Consider the following 20,766-nt stretch of genomic DNA (forward strand, 5'->3'; position numbering starts at 1 on the left):
GGACCAATGTCTGAGTGACCTTTCGAATCCTGATCAAAGATATAGGGTTGCTAATTGTTGACGAATTGTAGAAAATGGATAAATCATCTCAATTCAATTTGACACTTTATTTAATAATCTTATTTGATGAGATAAAGGAGTTTGGCACTTCTGGCGTCTCGATGAATTTGGAAATTCGATATGTTGACATTTCATAATGGCAAGAATTTCATCTTGACGAAACTCCTCTACTTCTTGTTTGTTGTATAATTTGTGACACTTCGTACATGCTGTAAAGCAATGAAATCGATCTTCTATGTTGAGAATATTTCTCGCTTTGTATAAAGTGATGGGAAAATTTTCAAATGCGGTATCACCAATTTCATCCAATAACAGTTTTATGAACTTTATTAGTGATTCAGTTGCTGTTTCTGGAATGTTAATTCTCATTCGAAATTTCATAATCCATATTAAAATCCATAAAAACTTATTATCATCGTTAGTTGGTGTTGGAGTGACATCTGGGTCTTGATATGGTTCGAAAGAAGGGCATGAATAATCTTCAAAAGTTTCAGAATTGTTATTTTCCGATTCGTCATCTCAATTCGATTCGTCATCTCAATTTGATTCATTATCTCAATTTGATTCATTATCTCAATTCGATTCATTATCTCCATTCGATTCGTTATCTTCATTAGTGTCTTCGCTTTGATCTTCAGCCGTACTTTCTCTCAGTGATAAATCTTGTTCGATATTACTGATGTTACCAATGGAAACTCTGGTCGAAATGTACCTCGATCTACGTCTTCGAGGCAATCGGTCAACTCTTTGCTCATTTAAAATAGTCAATTGAGATGATTCATCATTAATATTTTCAGTATTTTCCAAAACTTCAGATGGTTCGTTATCCCGAATTTCAGTATTTTCCAAAACTTCGGATAGTTCGTTATCCCAAATTTCAGTATTTTCGATAATTACTTCTGAAACATCTGATGAAAGTTGGCTCGATAATTCATGTCAATTCTTTGTGCGAGGAGCAACTAACATTCCTTCGCAATCGCTACAAAAACAGGGTACTTTACGAATTTTTGGCTTAACGATTGATCGAGTAGTAACTCGAGGTGATCTGGTAGTAATAGGATTTTCATCAAGTACACTAGATATCGTTCTTTTTCGTCCCATTTTGTCAAAAATTTCAGATAATTTTGATAATTATGGAATTGTATCGAAATTTGTTTCGATTCAATATTTATCATATAATTGTTGCTAGTGAAGTTTCGATTAACAAATTTTCAACTTGAGCGATCAACTTAAAAGTGATTTATCGAATTCTCATCAAACTTTACGAATTTTCCATCAACTTTAAGTGATGTATTGAATTCTCATCAAACTTTACGAATTTTTCATCAACTTTAAGTGATGTATTGAATTCTCATCAAACTTTACGAATTTTCCATCAACTTTAAGTGATGTATTGAATTCTCATCAAATTTAAGTGATTTGGCGAATTTCACATCAACTAAAATTGATTTATCAAATTTCCATCAACTTAACGTAAAGTAACTTATCGAATTATTAATAAAAAATTTGATAAATCACTTATCAAATTTAAGAATTTAATAGTATAAATTAAGCTTTTGATCAAATTTTTAACTATAAATAAACTATAAAAAAACTCGATTCTTCAAAGTTTCGTCCTAGAACTTAACTTTTTTTTTCTTACAATTTCAAAATACTTTCGTGTAAAATTTCATTATATATTTTTACAAATTTAATAAATTTAATAAGAGTAAATAAATTTTGGCTATTTTAACAATTAAGAAAAGTTCTATTTTTTTCAAATATGTCAAAGGACACATCAAAGAATATTAATAAAAAGGGAGAGAAAGAAGGAACTGAAAGAAACGAAAGAGATGTTTTTTATCTCGTCCCTCCTAATGTTGATGAGGAAGAAACTGCTTTACGAACCTCCAACACGTTATCGGAAACTTTACGATCCCCTTCAACACGAAATCATCTTCTTCATCACTGAGTACTTTAAGATCCCCCTTCAACACGAAATCATCTTCATCACCAAGTGCTTCACGAACCTCTCTCTCCAATACGAAATCATCATCAAATATTATTAAATCAAAGCTTGCAGGCTTACAAGTAAAAATTCTGAAAATCCATTTACCGAAATTGATGATTCTAGACGAAAGTCAAGTTGAAGCAACCAAAACTTTGCAATCATCGGAAAAAAATTTGAGTAATTTTGGTAAATTTTGATTATCAATTCTTAATTGTTTATTGACGAATGTTTTTACGATATATAGATATATATTTGAAAACCTTCAATTTTTAGATCTGAAGGTAGAAAATGGGAAATTAAGAGCCGATAATATGGAATTGCAATATAAGATAGACAAACTTAATAAAGAACTTGAAGAGTCGAAAGAACTAAATGAAATGCTAATAAAAATAAATGAGAAATTCGAAAAAGAGAACGACAGACTTTATGAACGAATCGATTTTTATAAGAACCTTCAGATGGCAAGAAGCATGAAAAAAAGCTCAAAGCCTAAACGTAAACATCAAAGGTATCATAAATTTTTGTTATCCGTTTTATAACTATTCATATAATTAATTACCTTTTATTTGCCAACGTTAGGAATAATGATAGTAAAGATTCGGATGATGAAATTATTGACGTGGATGTTGAAATGGACGAAAAGGATGAAAAGGACGATAAGGATGAAAAGGACGATAAAGATGAAAAGGACAATAAAGATGCAAGGGTTAGTAATATTTTAAAAAATGGTTTCGTGCTAATATTTACTGAATTTTTTATTACTGTTAATAATTTAGATGGAAATGAAGACCATTTTGAAAACTATGCCTGCCAAATTCGACCTGGACTATGATCAAACGTTTATAAGCAAAACTAACGTAGACATAAGAAAATAATTAATACCAGAACTGATGAAGAGCTTAAAGCCAAATTTTAACCCCACCTACGATAAGTTGACGAAATGGCTAATGTCGTTGCATAAATCTAGACGAAGTAGGAATAATTATAAGAAGAAGGGAAAACTCGATAGTGATGATCGTCATCTACATGCAAATGGGAGGATGAACGACGTAAGAATTTTGGTTGTTTTTAGTTAAATATAAACGTTTTACCCATGTTATTTTGCGTTTAAAAAAAAATTCGTCGACTAAAAGCTGCCAAAGCTTTATATGATAAAGACGACGTGAGAATCGCTCACTATGAAAACAAGAGATGATCAATATCATTCAAGATATCAGATATCATTTACCGGAGTTGAGTGAAACGGATGAGGAAAATGCATCAGAAAAACATCAAATAGTTGTGTATAATCGATCATAGAGATTATCGGAGGTATGTACTAACTTTCGACTTATTATAGTAATTTATAGATTTACACTAACTTGTTTCTTTCTAGTTAAAAACTTTTTTTAGGGAAGTATTAGATCCTTATTCATTTACATAACAAAACGCACAACTAACCAGACGTAGAAATTATGACGATATGTTGCAAAATTTTGTCGTCCAACTTCCGAACGATGCACCACAATGGACATATGTAGAACCAGGAAATGGTAATGTCGTATATAATTCTGATATAGGATACGAGAGTATATACGATGACTATATGTACGATGATGCTGACACGTTTTAATGGAGTGTTGGTAATTATTATATACATTCGATGTTATTTCGCTAAAATTTAACGTTTGATGTTATTTCAGTATAATTTTGCTTTAACCTTTATTTTATTTGTTTATTGTATCAAAAAATTAGCGTTGTGAATGAAGTTGATGATGAAAGTCGTCTTGAAGGTGTTATATTATATAAATAGGACATTCTTATAATATATTATTATTAGCGTAGCATATAAATTGAACATTATAATAATTAGTATAAATTAGTATTAAATATATAGTATTAAATATTTTATTAAATAAATAACAATTTATTGCGTTTAAAAGCTGACCGAATGTTAAGTATTCGTTATAATGAATGTTATCTGAAAGTTATACGATTTTTTATTCTGAAAGTCATGTGAATGGTAGATCAAAATCTACCAAAGTTTAGCTAAAATTTAGACGAGTGGCAGTCTGAATGATAACACTCGATAAAAACTTTCGGTTAAGAGATTCGTTTAACTTCGGCCGAATTTCAGCCATAATTTGGGCCAAATTTGCCTATACAAAATCTGGCTGAATTGGACTATTTCGACTAGTGAATATATTATTTGTATATGATAATTCACTAATTATTGCTGATCATCAGACAAAAATTGAAGTGCAAAGATGAATATGCAAGTGCGAAATTTAAGAATTTGCACAAATATTCTTTATATTATATAAAATTAATAGTAAAAATAAAACAGTAATCCAGTCCATATTACAGGTTTTATTAGTAACATATTTAGTGAATAATTTCGTAAAATGAATAAATATATGCCAAATAATAATAAAAGCTAAAAAGGTTCTAATAAAATTTAATATACAATAAGGATGGTGCTTTGGGTTATGAGATGCTCCAATTAAAACTAAATTTAAACTATTTGTGAATTTTAAGCATACATTATTATATAAATTTTTTTAGCAACGGTTTATATTATGTGATATACGTAATTGAATAAATGATCAGAAAATGATCATCAGTTTTGTGATAAAACAGGAATATCCGCTATGCTGGGTGTGACAGATGTGACAAAAAACAGTCGCATGTTTTTATATTGTAACATTTTTGTAGGGTACACTATGACGCAGTAGATGATAACTAGTGTTTGGATCCGGATAAAAACCGTTATCCGGATAAAATAATTACTCAATTCGGATAAAAACTTTAATTTTGTAAAAGGTGGAATTAAATTCAATTATCAACAAATTTGAGTACTATGATCGTATTTGTAACACTAAGAGCCTTCAAACAAGCCATAAATCATAAAGTTCTGATCATTAGTTCATGAAATACAACAGTTTATCCGAAATCTGCAATCCAGATAAAATCCGACGAAATCTGGATAAAACCGCGGTTTTTACCCAGATAATCGCACTTTATCCGGATTGACCCGGGTCAAATCGGATTCAGATCCAAACACTAATGATAACCACCTCATTCGTCCACTGATCATGACCTATAAAAGGCTAAAAGGTCATACCAAAACCCCACTAATAATAGCACCTATTTTATCACAATTTTGCTGATCATTTGCCAATCATTTATCGATCATTTGTTCAATTATACATATGGACTGATTTATGAAATTAAGTTTTTATATTCAAAAAATTAACTTTATTAAGCAAATACAAATACAAGTTACATGAAAATGATAAATTCACACCAGCTGACATAAATAAAATTAATTTAATTATATTATTTTTTGATTTTTTTTAATAATATCATTAAAATTAAAAAATTTAAATATAATTATTATGACAAAATATTGAATAACTTAATATGTATGTGTGCTAGATGAATGAATTTATATTCATTAGAAAGAGGTAATCAAAAGCTATCCATAAACCAAATATCACATGAATTGAATCACAAATTGATAAATAATTATATTCAATATATTTATTTTTAACTTTTGACTTTGATCGTTAATATCTTCACATTTAGTAATTTGATTTGAATAATCTTTTTTGTTCAAGTAAAGTAGATTCTGGGCTTTCATATGAATATAAATATATGTATTTAGTATGCATGTATGCTGAGATATTAACAATTTTGTTAATTGAATAAAACTCTGATACAAAAATTTTTAAAATTATAATTCTTACCAAAAGATGATCTTTACAGCAGTGTGTAAAATTCATGTGCACAATGTGCACATGTGCACATTTTAATTTTTATGTGCATAATTTTTAAAATTTAATGTGCACTATTGTGCACAAAATTTCTTAAGAAAATATTAATAAAATTAATAAAAATGTGCACTATTGTGCACAAAAATTTTTTGATTGTGCACAAAAAAAAATGCTTTATGTACACATATGCACATATAATTTTTTTCAGATTTTATACACTGCTTTACAGGTATTATTAAGTTCTTTTTACTTTACTTAACAAGGTTTTATTTGCTATTTTTGTTTTAAATTGAATAAATTAATAAAATCAATTTTAAAAAGTAATTAACAAGTAGAATAAAATCAGTATAGTAAAAAACAAAAAAAACATTTCAAAAACTCTAAATCATAACTCACATTTTTATTTTATATATATTTTTACTAAAAAAAGAAGGAACTAAGGTTAAAAATAAATGAAAAAAGATTTTTCTTATTAATATAAATTATTAATATTTATTTTCTTACTTACTAACCTGCTATATATGCCTATAAACTTTTCTAAGTCACCTAACAAAAATCTGATTGAAAAGTAATTGAAAAAGAAATTGTTATTTTTGAATAAACATTAAAAAATTTTTTTTATTTTTTGATAGATTTAGATCATCTAATTATGTAATACATATAATTTAAGCTTGTAAAACATAATTCTTGTTAAAATGTGCAAATCTTTATAAAAAATCTTAATTTTGGCTAATTCTATAAATTGGCAGATATGATCATATAATAAATGCCGTTATTAAAAATTTTACATAATAATATATGCTCAAAATTTACAAAAAACTTAAATTTGATTATAATTTGTTGTATATTAATTGCTGATTCTCATGTGATGGGTAGAAATTTTGTGTAACTATTGTGGGGCTATGATTTATAATTAAAAATGAATACGTTCTGAATCTCGCGTTCCCCATTTTCAAAAATGTCAAAAGGACACTTTACTCCTGGAAAACTTGTTGCTATTGGTAACCTGGTGCCAGAACTTCATTATGGCCCTTTTTCACGAGATTGGTGGTATTATTCTGACTCCCAAATTCAAGATTCTAATACCTATGCTATTCCAATAAGACTCAGCTTTCAAGTTGCTTTAAAACTCAATCAAAAACACTTCATTATTAGAATAGTTCACAACTTAGAAAATCCAAATACACCAGGTTTTATTTGTGAAGGAGAAGGAATTAATAGTGGAGTTTGTTTAGTTCTTCTGCTGCTATAAACACCATTTATGGACGCGTATTTGGCAATAAAAATAAAACAAAATATCCAGGAGCAACAATGTTAGGTTTTCATGATTCTTATATGATTCAACAAATGCTCAATGATGTGGATTTTCGTCCTTTTACAATTTGTTTATATAATATTACAATTTTTATAGCATCTATTCCAGATAATAATAATTACGAAGGGTTTGCAGCTAGTTTTACGTATAAATATAAACAAAAACAAAGTGTGATATGGCAGAAAATTGAGGGAGGATTATTTTCAATTAGTATTTTTCAAAATGGTGAAATGGTAAAACAATTTCAAGACATAACAGCTTCTTCAGTTTGGAATCAAACCCAATTATTACGAAATTGTGATGGGATCGATCTTTTTGGAATTAATCATCCACTCGTGCAGTTTAAATTTAAAGAACGATACGAAAGACTATTTTCTAAGACTTGCACTCTTGATGATTGGAATAATAAAAGAATTATGCAATACATGTTCAAATTATATCTAAAAAAACATGTACCCGGAAATGATGAACTTTGGTATCGTATTTTAAATCGTTGGTATAATCAAAAAAGTACTATTATTGAAATAAAAAGCTTTATTCATGATTTTTATAATGATAATCATGAAATTAACATGCGTGAGCTTCGGGCATGAAGAGTAATGCTTGAAGCAATTGGATGTAAAAATATTACTCCATTTGAAAGGGACGTATCTGATGTAAGTATTATTATAAGAAATATTACATTATTTATTTATTATCTAATTACAAAATATCCTATAGATGGAATTTTGGAGTCGTGCTAAGGATCCTAAAGGTGATATTGAAACAATATCCAATTTGTTTTCAAATGGATTTTTGAATACTACGCTAAATTCAACAATTAGAAATGACGAATTTGAAAATTGTAAAGACACTGCAAATGTTTTTTGGTATTCATTATGTGAAAGTCTTGATGCCAATCCTAATGGTTCAAGTGGAAAAATTTGAATTTTATCAATAGTTGCGGAGAATTTCACTTATGAAGAATTGATGAAAAATTTACAGGTATGATAAATTATAATTGTATAATAATACATACTAAATAAAAAATATGACTAAATACAAAATCTCACTTAGGTTTCGCCAAAAACAGTTCACGCTGCTCGTGAACATCATCATAAAAATGGTCCAGGTTGTAAGGCTCTTGATAAACCTATTATTGTTCGTAAACGAATGGCTGAAGTTAAAGAAAGAGAATTTGAATTATTTTTTGCTGATAAAGCAAATGTGAATATGAGTTCATATCATATTGACAAAAAAACACAATTACCCGTTCTCTATCTTAAAGATCAAAAAAGTGCATTATGGGAAAGATTCTCAGCTATATATCCTGATGGAATGAAACGAACTTCCTTTATGGCTCGTTTGCAAAATGGAAGATTCAAATATCGTGATGACTTGGGAGGATTTTGTCTTATTTGTAATGATTATGCTTATCAACCATTTGAAGATTTGATCAAATTAGTATCAAATAATATTACAAATACGAAAACGAAGGTAAAAAAACATTGAATTACCTTATATTATACTTGTTTCATAAAAATTCTAATTATAAACAGTATTATTGTTAGAATGAATTGATAACTCAATTGGAAATGCTTCGCCGTCACTTAAAAAAAATTATGAAAACGAATTATTAGTACACGATAATGGCACAACAAAACACGTGGATTGTATAAATCACTGTTTACTGCATGCATTTGGCGAATGTGTAGAGCAACACTTTTCACGTTGTGCAGCATGTGACAAACTTTTTGAAGTTTTTGCAACTTTGTCGCATTTATTAGGACATTTATATAATACATTACTTTTAGAATATCAGGAAAAACTCACCTGCTACCTGGCTCATCAAACACGAAAAAAATATTTGAGTGCACAGTTCAATGCAGTGTTAGATGAATTAGATGATCATGGAGCTATCATAGTAGTTGATTACAAAATGCGTATTCTTCCAGCAACAGCAAGAGAAACAAAAAAGCGAATTTTTCGGCAAAAGAGGCTGGACACTTCACACAACTCTTATTTTTCAAAAAAAAAACAATGAAAAAATGGATGTCCAAGCATATGACCATTGGTCTTGTGATACGAAACAAGATGCCTGGTTTACGGCATCTTGTTTTGAAGCTGTATTTAATACCATAAGTCCTCGTCCACGTTGGATTAAAATCATTTCTGATAATGGTGGCCATTATCATAATTCTGAGCTCATGGCTATTGTAAGTCATTGGTATGATTGGTATGGAGTTGAGGTATGTGAGTGGATATTTTTGGAACCTGGTGAAGCCAAAACCACTGTAGATTCACACCATGCAACGGTATGTTAGCTGTTGTTTGGTTTTTCATATTTTTTTTTTTATTCAAAATATTTATTTTTGTAAATAAAAAAGATTGCTCATGCAATAAAACGATATGTTCGAATTGGTTGTGAACTTACATCAGGTCAAGATATTGAAAGAGCAATAGAAGAATTGAGTGGAACTTCAGTTGCTCAAATTGAACCTAATCGGAATAAAAATAATGAAAACATGGTTTTAGAAAAATCATGGTATGAATATTATATTACTAAATTTGTTGGAATTCCTTACAATCACGTCATTATTCTTTATTTCTCAAATATAGCAACACTAATTATAAAAAAACTAAAACCATACCTGGCATCTCCAAATGGTTTGTGTGGGATTGGCCAATAACTGAGGAGGCTGCAGGATATGTTAGAGCAAAATCGCTTCCAAATATTGGAAAATGGACAGAATTTTCACCCGCTGACATAAATACATTTTGTGGTGAAATAAATCGTCCTAATCCTGAATATACAACACCAACAAAGCCAAAAACACCATGGTTAACATCATTGTCAATGAAAAAAGGTATGCAAAAATCACTTGAACGTGACAAAACGCAAAATTCACCAACTCCAATATCAAATCAAATGGGGTAAGTTTGAATTTCTATATTTTATAAAAAAATAAATAAATAAAAATAAAAATACTAACAATTCAAATATTGATAGGGTTGATACAGAATTTCCACTGAAACCTGGCTGGGCATTAAAAGAAAATCAAAAAATGGGTAATAAAGGAGGAGGTAAACGCATAAGCAAGAAAGTTATACAATACTTGCAGGCTTATTTTCATGCAGGTAATCTCAATCCAAAAGACCGATACACTGCTGAAAAAATGCATGAAAGTTTGAAAGAGTTAGCACATGAAAATGAACTTAGCGTTGAAGATATTCTGGAAGTAAAAACAATAAAGGGATGGATAGGAAGGTATAGTGCCTCCTCTAAAAAAGAAATGTCTGAAAAAGCATTGGAGCAATGTGCACTTGAAGAAAGTAGTTTAATTACGAATACTACTCACAATAGAGCCAGCAAGCGGCAAAAAAGAGGCTAAATTTAAATATTTTGAATTTTTTGAATCTCATTATATGTTGAAAAGTACTATGAAATCTGCCGTTCCCTTATATAAAACTTTTTAAAATAAAACGAAAAAAAAACTTTTTATTATTTTTGTGGCTTTTCGGACATGTGATAAATGATGTAATTTAATAACTACTTTTAGTAATGAATGTGTCAAATTTTTTGGTTAGTGCAAAATGATGAAATTAGTGGTGATCTACATTAATAGCCCCACGTTTCACTATGTTAATTTCTACCCATTATATACAGATCGGCAATTAAATTTATTTGAATTGGATTATTATTGAGTGACTTTTATTAGTAGCAACTTTTTAACTTTTATTTTTTAAATTTTAATAAAAATAATTAGTTAGTAGCATATGTTTTATAGTATTATTATTTATTAAATTTTGTGATTTATTTAGTTTTATGGTATCAATTTACTTAATTTTGTGGCATTAATTTATGTAATTTTATGGTATTTACTTAATTTTATGATACTGATTTATTTGATATTTATTTATTCATTTTGCAAAATTATTCGTTAAATACCTTATTAATAAAAAATCTGTTTAATGGATCATATCACTATTTTATTTTTACTATATATTATCCTTTAAACCGTAAGCAATTGCAGACAAATTTGCCCGCAATTTTACCAAATTTTGGCTCTCATCTAATTTTATGAAAAATAAAGTAATTTTAAGTTAGTTTAAATTATATATTATGCAGCAATTATTATTATTTATTAATTATATATTAGAAAATCAAAAATTACCTATTGATCAAAAGTTGTATTTTAAAATAATCATAAAATTTTAAAAAACTTTACATTTAACTTTGACGATTTTATTGATAATTAATTGTAGCTATAAAAGTTTAATAGAATATGTAGTATTTGGTATGAGAAACAACTTTAGTTAATATAATTTTTAATGTTTAAAAGTAGAATTTTGACTTTATATAGAACTTTAATGAAAATTTTATTATGTATTTTAATTATATATTCATAACAATTAATTTTTTTTATCTCTATTTTGTTTATTATAATGCAAAATTTTTATAATAAAAATAAAAAGTTATAATAAATATTCAAATAGAAAAAAAATATGGTGAAAAAAGTTTAGATTTTATTATATAAAAATTCTGATACTATTTTTGCAGATTAATTTCTCATCCAATTTTAATGATCAACTGCATATCTAACTCATACAATTTATAGCCAGAATGTAAATCAATTTGGCTGCAAAATTATGTGATGATCTGGCCAAAATTAAAGAATTTTTTATAGCGTCATTTATTCTAATTTAAAAATTCACAGGTCGAAAAGTGAAAAATCAGGCACCAATCAGTCACCAATCAGGTAGCTGATTGGTGACTGATTGGTGACTGATTGGCATTTTCGCCAAATACCGTCACCAATCAGGCAGTTTGCTAACTTTTGATCCAGTAATCAGAAAAAAATGAAATATAGCTCATTGGAATCGTCTCAACAAGACGAATCTAATGGTAGTAAAATCGCATTTCTAGGATTAATACTTGATGAGAAATTAAGTAAAATATAAAAATAAAAATGTATCATTTATATTTTATTTAATTTTTTATTAACTATTAATCCTAGAAATGCGATTTTACTACCATTAGATTCATCTTGTTGAGACGATTCCAATGAGTCATATTTCATTTTTTTCTGATCACTGGATCAAAAGTTAGCAAACTGCCTGATTGGTGACGGTATTTGGTGAAAATGCCAATCAGACACCAATCGGTCACCAATCAGGTACCTGATTGGTGACCGATTGGTGACTGATTGATGCCTGATTTTTCACTTTTTGACCTGTGATTGCAGGCAAATTTACCCACAAAACGGATTAAAGGATATATAAGATAAAGAATATTTATGCAAAGTTTCAAGTTTCGCCCATGCATATTCACCTTCACCTATCAATTTTTGTCTGATGATCCACAAAAATAACTGAATTATCACATACGAAAATGCATTATTGTAATATAAAAAATTATACTAATAATTACATAATTAAAATTATATGATAATTTAGTACTTATCTTGGATTTTCATTATTTTTTTGCCACATTATTTTAAAATTATTTATGGCTTTTCAACAAGTTTTTAAAATCTGGAATTATGTGATTGGTAAATTATCGGTAAGATGATATAAACATGTTCGCTATGCTACTAATGATACTAAAAATTTAGGTAACTACCTGCAGCTGCATACTCCTTATTTGATTTTGAGCTAATCACGTGCAATTAATTATAATTGGCACCAACGCTGAAAAAAAATCTACACTTCAGTACTTAATTAAACATTGAAAAAACTGAGAATAAAATAACTTAAGAATTTCTGGTTTTTTTAATATATACCTATTCTTTCTTTAACAAAATTTTTATTGATATTAGTTGGTAAGTTTTTTCACTTTTCTGACGAAAAAGAAATTCTTTATTGTTTTTAAGTATATTAAACATTATCTTTCTTTTTAGAAGACTAAATCAAAAACCTTTTTGGCAAAATGCCTCATACTAAAAAACCTCATGATATCAAATATAGTAAATCACAAACATTTACTCATAATACTGAAATTCCAATACTTCAACTTATATTTCTTGAACAAACTTATGATTCAAATCCTACCGAATTTAATTTACAACAAAGTAATAATAATGATGTTAATAATAATTTTATTGATGAAAGTATACCTGTTGATAGTGATGATAGTATTTATAAAGAAAAGAAAACTCATTTGAATAAATTCTGGCAGTCAATTCATGTTCAACTTAAAGACGCATTAATTGAGTTGAAAAGTCAATATAATGTTGAAGAAAATATATGTCTTTATAAAAAATGTTATAATAATGAACTATTTAAAATAATTACAGTTGATTGTATTTATTTTAAACGTAAATTAATTGTTATTTGTAAATATTTATAAAAATTTTATTTATTTATTTGTTTTTAGATGAAATTAAAAAACAATTCAATTTGTGTAATTGTGAACAATCTAATTTGGCAGTTGCATTAACACACAAAGAATTATTTTCTCTTCTCTTATAAATCCATTAATTGCATTTAAAATAAAATTATTAGAATTTGTAGAAAAATTACTTCTATTAGCACAAATATCATATGAAAGTTTTTGTATTGCTTTAAGATATATTTATGATAATAAAGTATGTATAAATAATTATATTTTATGAATTTTAACATTTTTAACAATATTTAATTATTAATGATATTTAATTAAAATTTATAGCTTAGTAGTCATAAAAATATTTATAAACTTTTTATGTCTACTTTTAGATAATATATATTAGTTAAAAAAGAAAAATTAAGTTTTTAACAGAATAAGTGGTTAAAAAACCTAAAGTTTTCTATTCTACATATGCATTAAAGATGTGTCCACAATACTCTAATTGCAGATTAATTGCAATTTGCGATATTGCAAAACATTGCAGATTTTGAAGAATAATTATTTGCAAATCTGCAATCGCAAATAATCTGCAAATCTGCAACTAATCTGCAAATCTGCAAATAATCTGAAATATACACGCTGCCTTAACTAAAGTTTTATGTCAAAAATAAAGAGTTTTGATGTCAAAGTATATCAATACCAAAAAAAGCTGAAATTGTTAAAAATTATGATTGACTGTAGTCTGTAGATCATCTTCACATGATCATTTTTTTTGTAAAATATTTCCACTGAAGCGAAAAAAAAATTTTTTCGCCAGAATATGGGAATATTATTTTCAAAATCCAATTAAAATAATAATAATATATCAGATTATTCAGTCATAATCAATACATTATTTTAACAATTATATATATCATTGTATCAAACTTATTCTATCAAATGTATTACAATATACAATTACGTATCAAAACAATCGTGTTATCAAATGTTATTATTTGATCAATTAAATAAATATCAGTTTTTACAATTTTTAGTACCCCAATTGCTTTCTTTCCTCTTCATTTTAAAAATAAAAAATAAAGTAACAGCTTTTAAAATATTGAATAAATATATTAGAAATGTCAAAAACACCCTGGGATCAGTTTCTTCACAACATTTAGAACACTTGACTTTTTTAAGGTTTAGACATATTGGATATTTGAGATGTTCCTTCATTAATGATTCATATTTTGCAAGGATTAGTTCTGGTTCTGATGCTTTAAAAATACCATACCCATTTAATTCATCACTTTGGAACTTTCTTTTAACATAAATATTTGTAAGTGGTAAACTTTCTAATAACAATATTTTAAACTCGCCAGTTTTTGAAATATCTTAGGCTATTTCTTTTGCAGCATCACGAGGACAGGACCCCGAAGAATACATATACAACTCAGATCCAGATCCAAAATTTTAATATAACTTTATACACCTAATTTTATTAGAAGCTTTATACAAAATCATCACATAAGTTCAAATTTTATTATAAATTATACAATTATAAATCTGAGTTTATATAAAAAAAAAATTTTTAAAGAAAAATTTCAAATAAATTTTATTGAAAATTTTAATAAATATTATTAAAAATTCTAACAAATACTTAAAAATTTTTTTTAAAAAAAATTATTAAAAAATAACTTAAATAAAATTTTTAAACAAAATTGCATGTTAAAATTTTAAATACCTTATAGATATTGATGCCCAATATGTATAATATAGTAAGTTTTATGCAAAAATTTGGGTGTATATTACAAAATAAAAGAAAATACATTTTGTTATATATCTCACCACCCAGTGATCGTAAAAAGATGAAACACAGCTCGTTGGATTCGTCTTGACAAGACGAATCGAATGGTAGTAGTTTCGTGTTTCTAGGTGTGATAGATGTTGAGCTATACCACACATCGGCACTTTGTATTTTCGTCTACTGTGCATTTTTACATTTTATCACATAACTCGGCATCTATCGCGTCTAGAAATATGAAACTACCACCATTCGACTCGTTGTATTGAGGCGAATCTAATAAGCTGTGTTTCATTTCTCTATGATCACTAGATGCCGAGATATGTAATAAAATGTATTTTTTTTTAATTTTGTAAATGAATTTTAAAAAAATTTCTTCATTTTTATTAAAAAAATGTCTTAAAACGAACCTTTAAAAACTTCTTAAACAAAAAACAATTTCTATTAAAAAATATTTCAAGTGTTTTTTAAAACAAATAAAAAAACTCTTTTTTAAAAAATATCTTAAAAATTTCTTAAACAAAAAATAAAAAAAAACTAAAAAATTTTAAACGTATATAAAAAAAATTCTAATATCCGTTATACAAAATGAAAATCTTACTTATTGTAAAAATCATTATTGTTATACAAATAAAAATCTGACTTTTTGCGTAACTGCTATTTGGTTATACAATTTCAAACATATGACTTATTAAGAAATTACATAGTAAGTTTATACAAAATTGGATTCCAGTATTATATGTATTCTTCGGGGTCCTACGAGGACCATCACTATTACAAGATTGGTCACCTTTAGTAATAATAATGGTATTGTCCTATGCATTCCCTTTATGGTATTTAGCCAATGATTCTATAAATTGTACTTGATGTTTGTAAGAGTCTCTTCGCACTGATATCAGGTGTTACAAACCATAAGATTGTTGTTATATTCTGAATATTCGACTCCATCATCTTAAGAAAAATCAAATGCACATACAGTCTTTTCATCTTTCTTTTCTTCATTAGTATCGTTAAACCTAGGCATATCAATGTAGAAGTCTCCTTTAATATTATGAATTATAATTTCATCAGTTTCAGATTTTGATGTATCTTCAACTTTCGCATTCGCATCAAAAATATTTGCTGTAAAGCTTTTTTCATTTCCTGTATCTCCAATTGCAAGAATACATTGCTGTGTTAACTATAATATACAATCAGATTAATATAAATTTTTATTTAAACTTAAGATGCTCCAAAAAAAATGAAAATATTATACTTATGTGCATATTGTTCAGTGAGAAACCTTGATGAGAAAAAAACTTGCGGTAAATAAATATTGCTAATTATTACACAATCATTATTATATGGTACCAGCCTATCGATGAAAATAATGTGAAAAATTCAAAGATAGCCGATTTATAAAGTACAACAAATTAAAATCTGGACTTTTTGGTTGAACAATATTTTCTTTTTTTTAATTGTATGGACATCTGTTAGATTTATTAGGTCAATTCAATGTGATACAATTTTGGTAAGTTTTAAATTTTTTATGAAAACTGCATTGATCGGCATCGATGTAAGAAATCTGTGAATATGAACAGATGAAAAGAATTAAAAATTCTAAATGATATTGTTCTGGAGTTTATTAAAATTCTAGATCAACCAGGACCCCAAAATATATAAAAAGGTAAACTGACCTTTGAACTTTTTACTAATAGCTATACGCAAGAGTTTTCTATAAGTTTAGTACGCAAAATTACCTCCTTACTTTGGATAATTGGAAAAAATACGCAAATTAATTTTCTAACCACTGATAATCATGTGATTTACATATTGTTTTGTTGATCAAACTTCACGTTTATCGAATTATTTTTTTAAAAAAATTTAATAACACTAGTCGAAATAAGAAAAATTGGCAATCAACCATGCTGGCCAAATTTCGGTAATGCAGGCCGAAGTTTCGGTAAAGTTCCAGCCTGCATTAAAAACTGAGTGAAAATCGACCAAAATTAGGTTTGCCAATTTATCACCTATTTCCGGTCTTAAGAACCGTTTAAAATTCGCCAATCACCTAATTGTTAAAAAAAAATTGCTGAACACTGGTCATTATTAAAAATTGGCCATTATATCAGGAAATTTTTTTAAGGGATAAATATCGATATCATACCAAATATAAAATTATGTATTACGCGTATCAGCCATATCATACGTCAGTTGCGTCACGTATTCATGTATTTTAACTTTTTTAAACTTTTTTTTAATGAAACTTCCCTTCTTCTCTTTCGTTTTTCCCTTTTCCCATTTTTTCGTTTTTCCCCTTTCTCTCCCTTTCTTTCGTTTTCCTTTTTCCCTCTCTCTTTCGTTTCCTCCTCTTTTTAAATCTTCCCTTCACCTAAATTAAACGTTTTCTAGAAGTAAAAAAACTATAAATTTATCTTTTAGGTTACGTTTTCATTTCAGCGGATCTCTTGTGGAAATGTAATTCATTTCGGCCGTCGGACGCTTGGAAATTCAGGTTTCTTTTTAGACGGCCAAAAACAATGTTGAAATTCAGTTTTCTCTGAATATTTCTTTGACGAAACGTATATTAACGTTTTGTTTTCTATCTTTTTTTCAGACGATTTCTTCAAATATCTCAGGGGATTTATTCGCACATGCACTATCCTTTAACAAACCAACGATTACGCCCAAAACCTTCCTCACACCCTTATCATAATAATAAAAGATTCTTTAATTTATTCAGTTAAGTTCTTTTAATAATAATTATTTCCAAGAAAGCTTTAAAAATGTAGATTGATTTTTATTATTTATTAATTGATTATAGATCGTTTATCAGATCAAATAACTAGATCGGATCTTTTATAAATAACGAATTATAGGAGCAGCCACAAAGTATGATACTCCTCCATCCCCTTTCAAAGTATTATCGGTTAAATCGATTGCGTGAGGCAATTTACTTCATCTTGATATGACTCCGAAAGTGTACAGTAAGAAGTGCCAGTCCTGGCCAACCATAGATTTAATCAAAAGCATCCTCACTTCTCTTTCTTCCTCTTGTTCGTCTTATGCGCGCGCTTTCGAGCTGGTTGATATTCTGTGTGAAACCTAGAAAAGAAATCACGGGTATTAATTCAATGTACAACACTATCGCTATTATTTCAGCAAGAATATCTTTCTGCACATTTCAGGTGATCGATACACCATACAATATATCACTTCACAGGTAAAAAACGGGCGAGAGTTTAACTTGGGATAGTGTTTATGATAGAATATCGCCACAAGGCAGAATGTGGTTGAGATTTTTTAGCTTGAAAGCGTCAATGCAGACTTTCTTGAACTGCAGATGTCATCTGTGTGGTTATGCTGTAGCCAAGCTTGAGTGAGAGGCCAGTGGATCTGGTCGACCTTGAAATTATCGAATAGTGACCGTAAAGTATGATTATTTAAAAAATCACTGAAGGTACAACAATCAGTGACGTCTTAGAGAATTGGTGTATGTCGTGATCAATAGGACCTAACGAGAACCATAAAGGTGACATCAGACTATTAGGTAAATACGTCGGATTGAGCTCTATTGGAGCGAGAAAGAATTTATTACCTAAATTTCGAAAAAAAAATGTGAACTTCATTTCTTTGTCTTTTTTAATAATGAATTACTTTGTTATGCGTTTTTACTTTAGGCGCGTGGAATTCTGATGGTAATATTAGAAGGTTTGTTTTTTGTAATTTTATTTTTTATTAATTTAATGAACTTTACTAACAGTTCGTTTTTTTTATTTTGTAGGCGAGTCAGTTCTTTGGATTTCGAAAGGTGATTATTGTTTTTTAGAAGAAAAACATCTTTTTTAATGAAATGATCTTAACATTTCGTTAATTTTCTTTTTTTTCAGATGGTCAGCACTTCGGATCTTCAGAGATGGATTTCGGTAAGGATGGAGGAGTGTTGTTAATGAGCTATTGTTTCTATCGAAACGTTTTCTAACGTTTCATTTTTTTATTCCTTTTTGTAGGTTTGGATTTTTGTGAATGAGCGATACTACTGGAAATAAAGACGGTAAGTTTTGCAACGCTTAATTCTTACTTTTTTTAAATAGAAACGTCTAACATTCTTTTGTTTCTTTTTTAGGTTTCGGCTTCGAATTTTAGCGTTAGATATGGTAAGTTTCGAATTTGCAAATTCGAAACTTAATTTTTTTAACGAAACATAACTAACGTTTCATGTTCTTTTTTTTGTAGGGTTTTCCGGTATCCGGTATTTTGGAAATTAAGTTTCGAAGTTGTAACTTCGAAACATTTTCTAATTTTTTTTCTTAGAAACATTTTTTAACGTTTCTTTTTTTGTAAATTTCAGTTTCGAAATATCGAACATGCCGAAATGGTAAGTTTCGCAACGAAACATTGCAAAACATAATTTAATTTATTTTATTTTATTTGTTAATAAAAACGTTTTCTAACGTTTCTTTTTCTTTTCTTGTAGGGTTCTTGAGGATTTGCTGGATCGGATATCATTGGAATGTGGAAATGGTAAGTTTCGTTATGAAACTTATCGTTTTTTTTATGATTTCAAAGGGAAACTAAGATTTGTTACGAATCTTTAACAAATCTTAGATTTTTTTTAATATTATAGAACGGTTTACTAACCGTTTTAATTCTTTTTTTTTATAGGTTTCAGATAGTTTCTGAAGAACGGAAAGAACTAAGATTTGTAAGTATTATATTACGAATCTTAGATTTTTTTTTTAATTTATGGAACAGTTTACTAACTGTTCTTGTTTTTTTTATAGTTTCAGGTGGGTTTCTGAAGAACAGGAAAGAACAAAAGGTTCATAAGTATTACGGATCTTAGTTTTTTGTTTTTTTTTAATCTTATGGGATGGTATACTAACCGTTCTTATTATTTTTATAGGTTTCAGATAGTTTTTGAAGAATATCTTTGTTTACAATTTCGAAATATTACTTTCTTTTATTTATTTTAAATATGTATATTTATATTTTTTAAATAAAATTAATAAGTCTAAATAAATTAAATAAATGATAAATTAATTAATTAAATATAAAATGCTAAATTAAATAAATAGGAATCGATAAATAAAAAAATTGATAAATTTTGTCAAAAAATAAAAAATCGATTGTTTGCTGTTTTTTTTAGAAACTGTCAATGATTTTTTTGGTAATGATCAGAATTTAGACCAACTTTCATCCTACATTCGTCAATTTGAAATTTGGACAAAATGGAATATTCTGACTAGTGAAAGTTTGACGAATAGTTCTATTTTTGATGTTTTAATGAATTTTTGCCAATTTGTGATTGCCAAGTGGCAGGCGAACTGTGCAAATCGCCTATTATCATTTTGACGATTTTTTTGGTAATGATCGGCCAAATTTAGACCAACTTTCGTCCAACATTCGTCAATTTGAAATTTGGACGAAATGGAATATTCTGATCAGTGTAACTTTATATGTCACATAATTATATAAATGTATTTATTAATGCACAAGCATTACACATTTTTTTGTACCAAATAAAGTTTTTTTCCATTAATAGTTATTTATATTTATTTTTATTTATTTCAATGA

The 20,766-nt window shown here is 27.7% G+C and overlaps 7 protein-coding genes across 7 annotated transcripts; 5 read left to right on the forward strand and 2 right to left on the reverse strand.

Annotated features, from left to right (window-relative positions):
• Positions 1-633: 633 nt before the first annotated feature.
• Positions 634-1,161, reverse strand: OCT59_018655 (uncharacterized protein; the record flags this gene model as incomplete). The annotated part of the gene is made up of 2 exons (XM_066135530.1): positions 634-968; positions 1,062-1,161. 2 exons carry the CDS (start codon positions 1,159-1,161, stop codon positions 634-636), a joined length of 435 nt encoding a protein of 144 aa, XP_066004807.1.
• Positions 1,162-1,822: 661 nt separating this feature from the next.
• Positions 1,823-3,126, forward strand: OCT59_018656 (uncharacterized protein; the record flags this gene model as incomplete). The annotated part of the gene is made up of 5 exons (XM_066135531.1): positions 1,823-1,956; positions 2,022-2,236; positions 2,324-2,558; positions 2,630-2,756; positions 2,983-3,126. 5 exons carry the CDS (start codon positions 1,823-1,825, stop codon positions 3,124-3,126), a joined length of 855 nt encoding a protein of 284 aa, XP_066004808.1.
• A 3,637-nt stretch (positions 3,127-6,763) lies between these two features.
• On the forward strand, positions 6,764-7,057 carry OCT59_018657 (uncharacterized protein; the record flags this gene model as incomplete). Its single annotated transcript, XM_066135532.1, has 1 exon — positions 6,764-7,057. One exon carries the CDS (start codon positions 6,764-6,766, stop codon positions 7,055-7,057), a length of 294 nt encoding a protein of 97 aa, XP_066004809.1.
• A 59-nt stretch (positions 7,058-7,116) lies between these two features.
• OCT59_018658 (uncharacterized protein) lies at positions 7,117-8,611 on the forward strand (the record flags this gene model as incomplete). The annotated part of the gene is made up of 5 exons (XM_066135533.1): positions 7,117-7,616; positions 7,764-7,776; positions 7,841-7,964; positions 8,061-8,104; positions 8,177-8,611. 5 exons carry the CDS (start codon positions 7,117-7,119, stop codon positions 8,609-8,611), a joined length of 1,116 nt encoding a protein of 371 aa, XP_066004810.1.
• Positions 8,612-9,147: 536 nt separating this feature from the next.
• Positions 9,148-10,491, forward strand: OCT59_018659 (uncharacterized protein; the record flags this gene model as incomplete). The annotated part of the gene is made up of 4 exons (XM_066135534.1): positions 9,148-9,414; positions 9,487-9,644; positions 9,719-10,033; positions 10,110-10,491. 4 exons carry the CDS (start codon positions 9,148-9,150, stop codon positions 10,489-10,491), a joined length of 1,122 nt encoding a protein of 373 aa, XP_066004811.1.
• A 2,537-nt stretch (positions 10,492-13,028) lies between these two features.
• Positions 13,029-13,448, forward strand: OCT59_018660 (uncharacterized protein; the record flags this gene model as incomplete). The annotated part of the gene is made up of 1 exon (XM_025328346.2): positions 13,029-13,448. The coding sequence occupies one exon, from the start codon at positions 13,029-13,031 to the stop codon at positions 13,446-13,448; it is 420 nt and encodes a 139-aa protein (XP_025167021.2).
• A 2,714-nt stretch (positions 13,449-16,162) lies between these two features.
• On the reverse strand, positions 16,163-16,679 carry OCT59_018661 (uncharacterized protein; the record flags this gene model as incomplete). Its single annotated transcript, XM_066135535.1, has 3 exons — positions 16,163-16,390; positions 16,540-16,564; positions 16,636-16,679. The coding sequence occupies 3 exons, from the start codon at positions 16,677-16,679 to the stop codon at positions 16,163-16,165; spliced, it is 297 nt and encodes a 98-aa protein (XP_066004812.1).
• Between the last annotated feature and the right edge of the window lie 4,087 nt (positions 16,680-20,766).

Source organism: Rhizophagus irregularis, chromosome 28 (assembly GCF_026210795.1).
Source record: "Rhizophagus irregularis chromosome 28, complete sequence".
NCBI classification, from domain to species: domain Eukaryota; kingdom Fungi; phylum Glomeromycota; class Glomeromycetes; order Glomerales; family Glomeraceae; genus Rhizophagus; species Rhizophagus irregularis.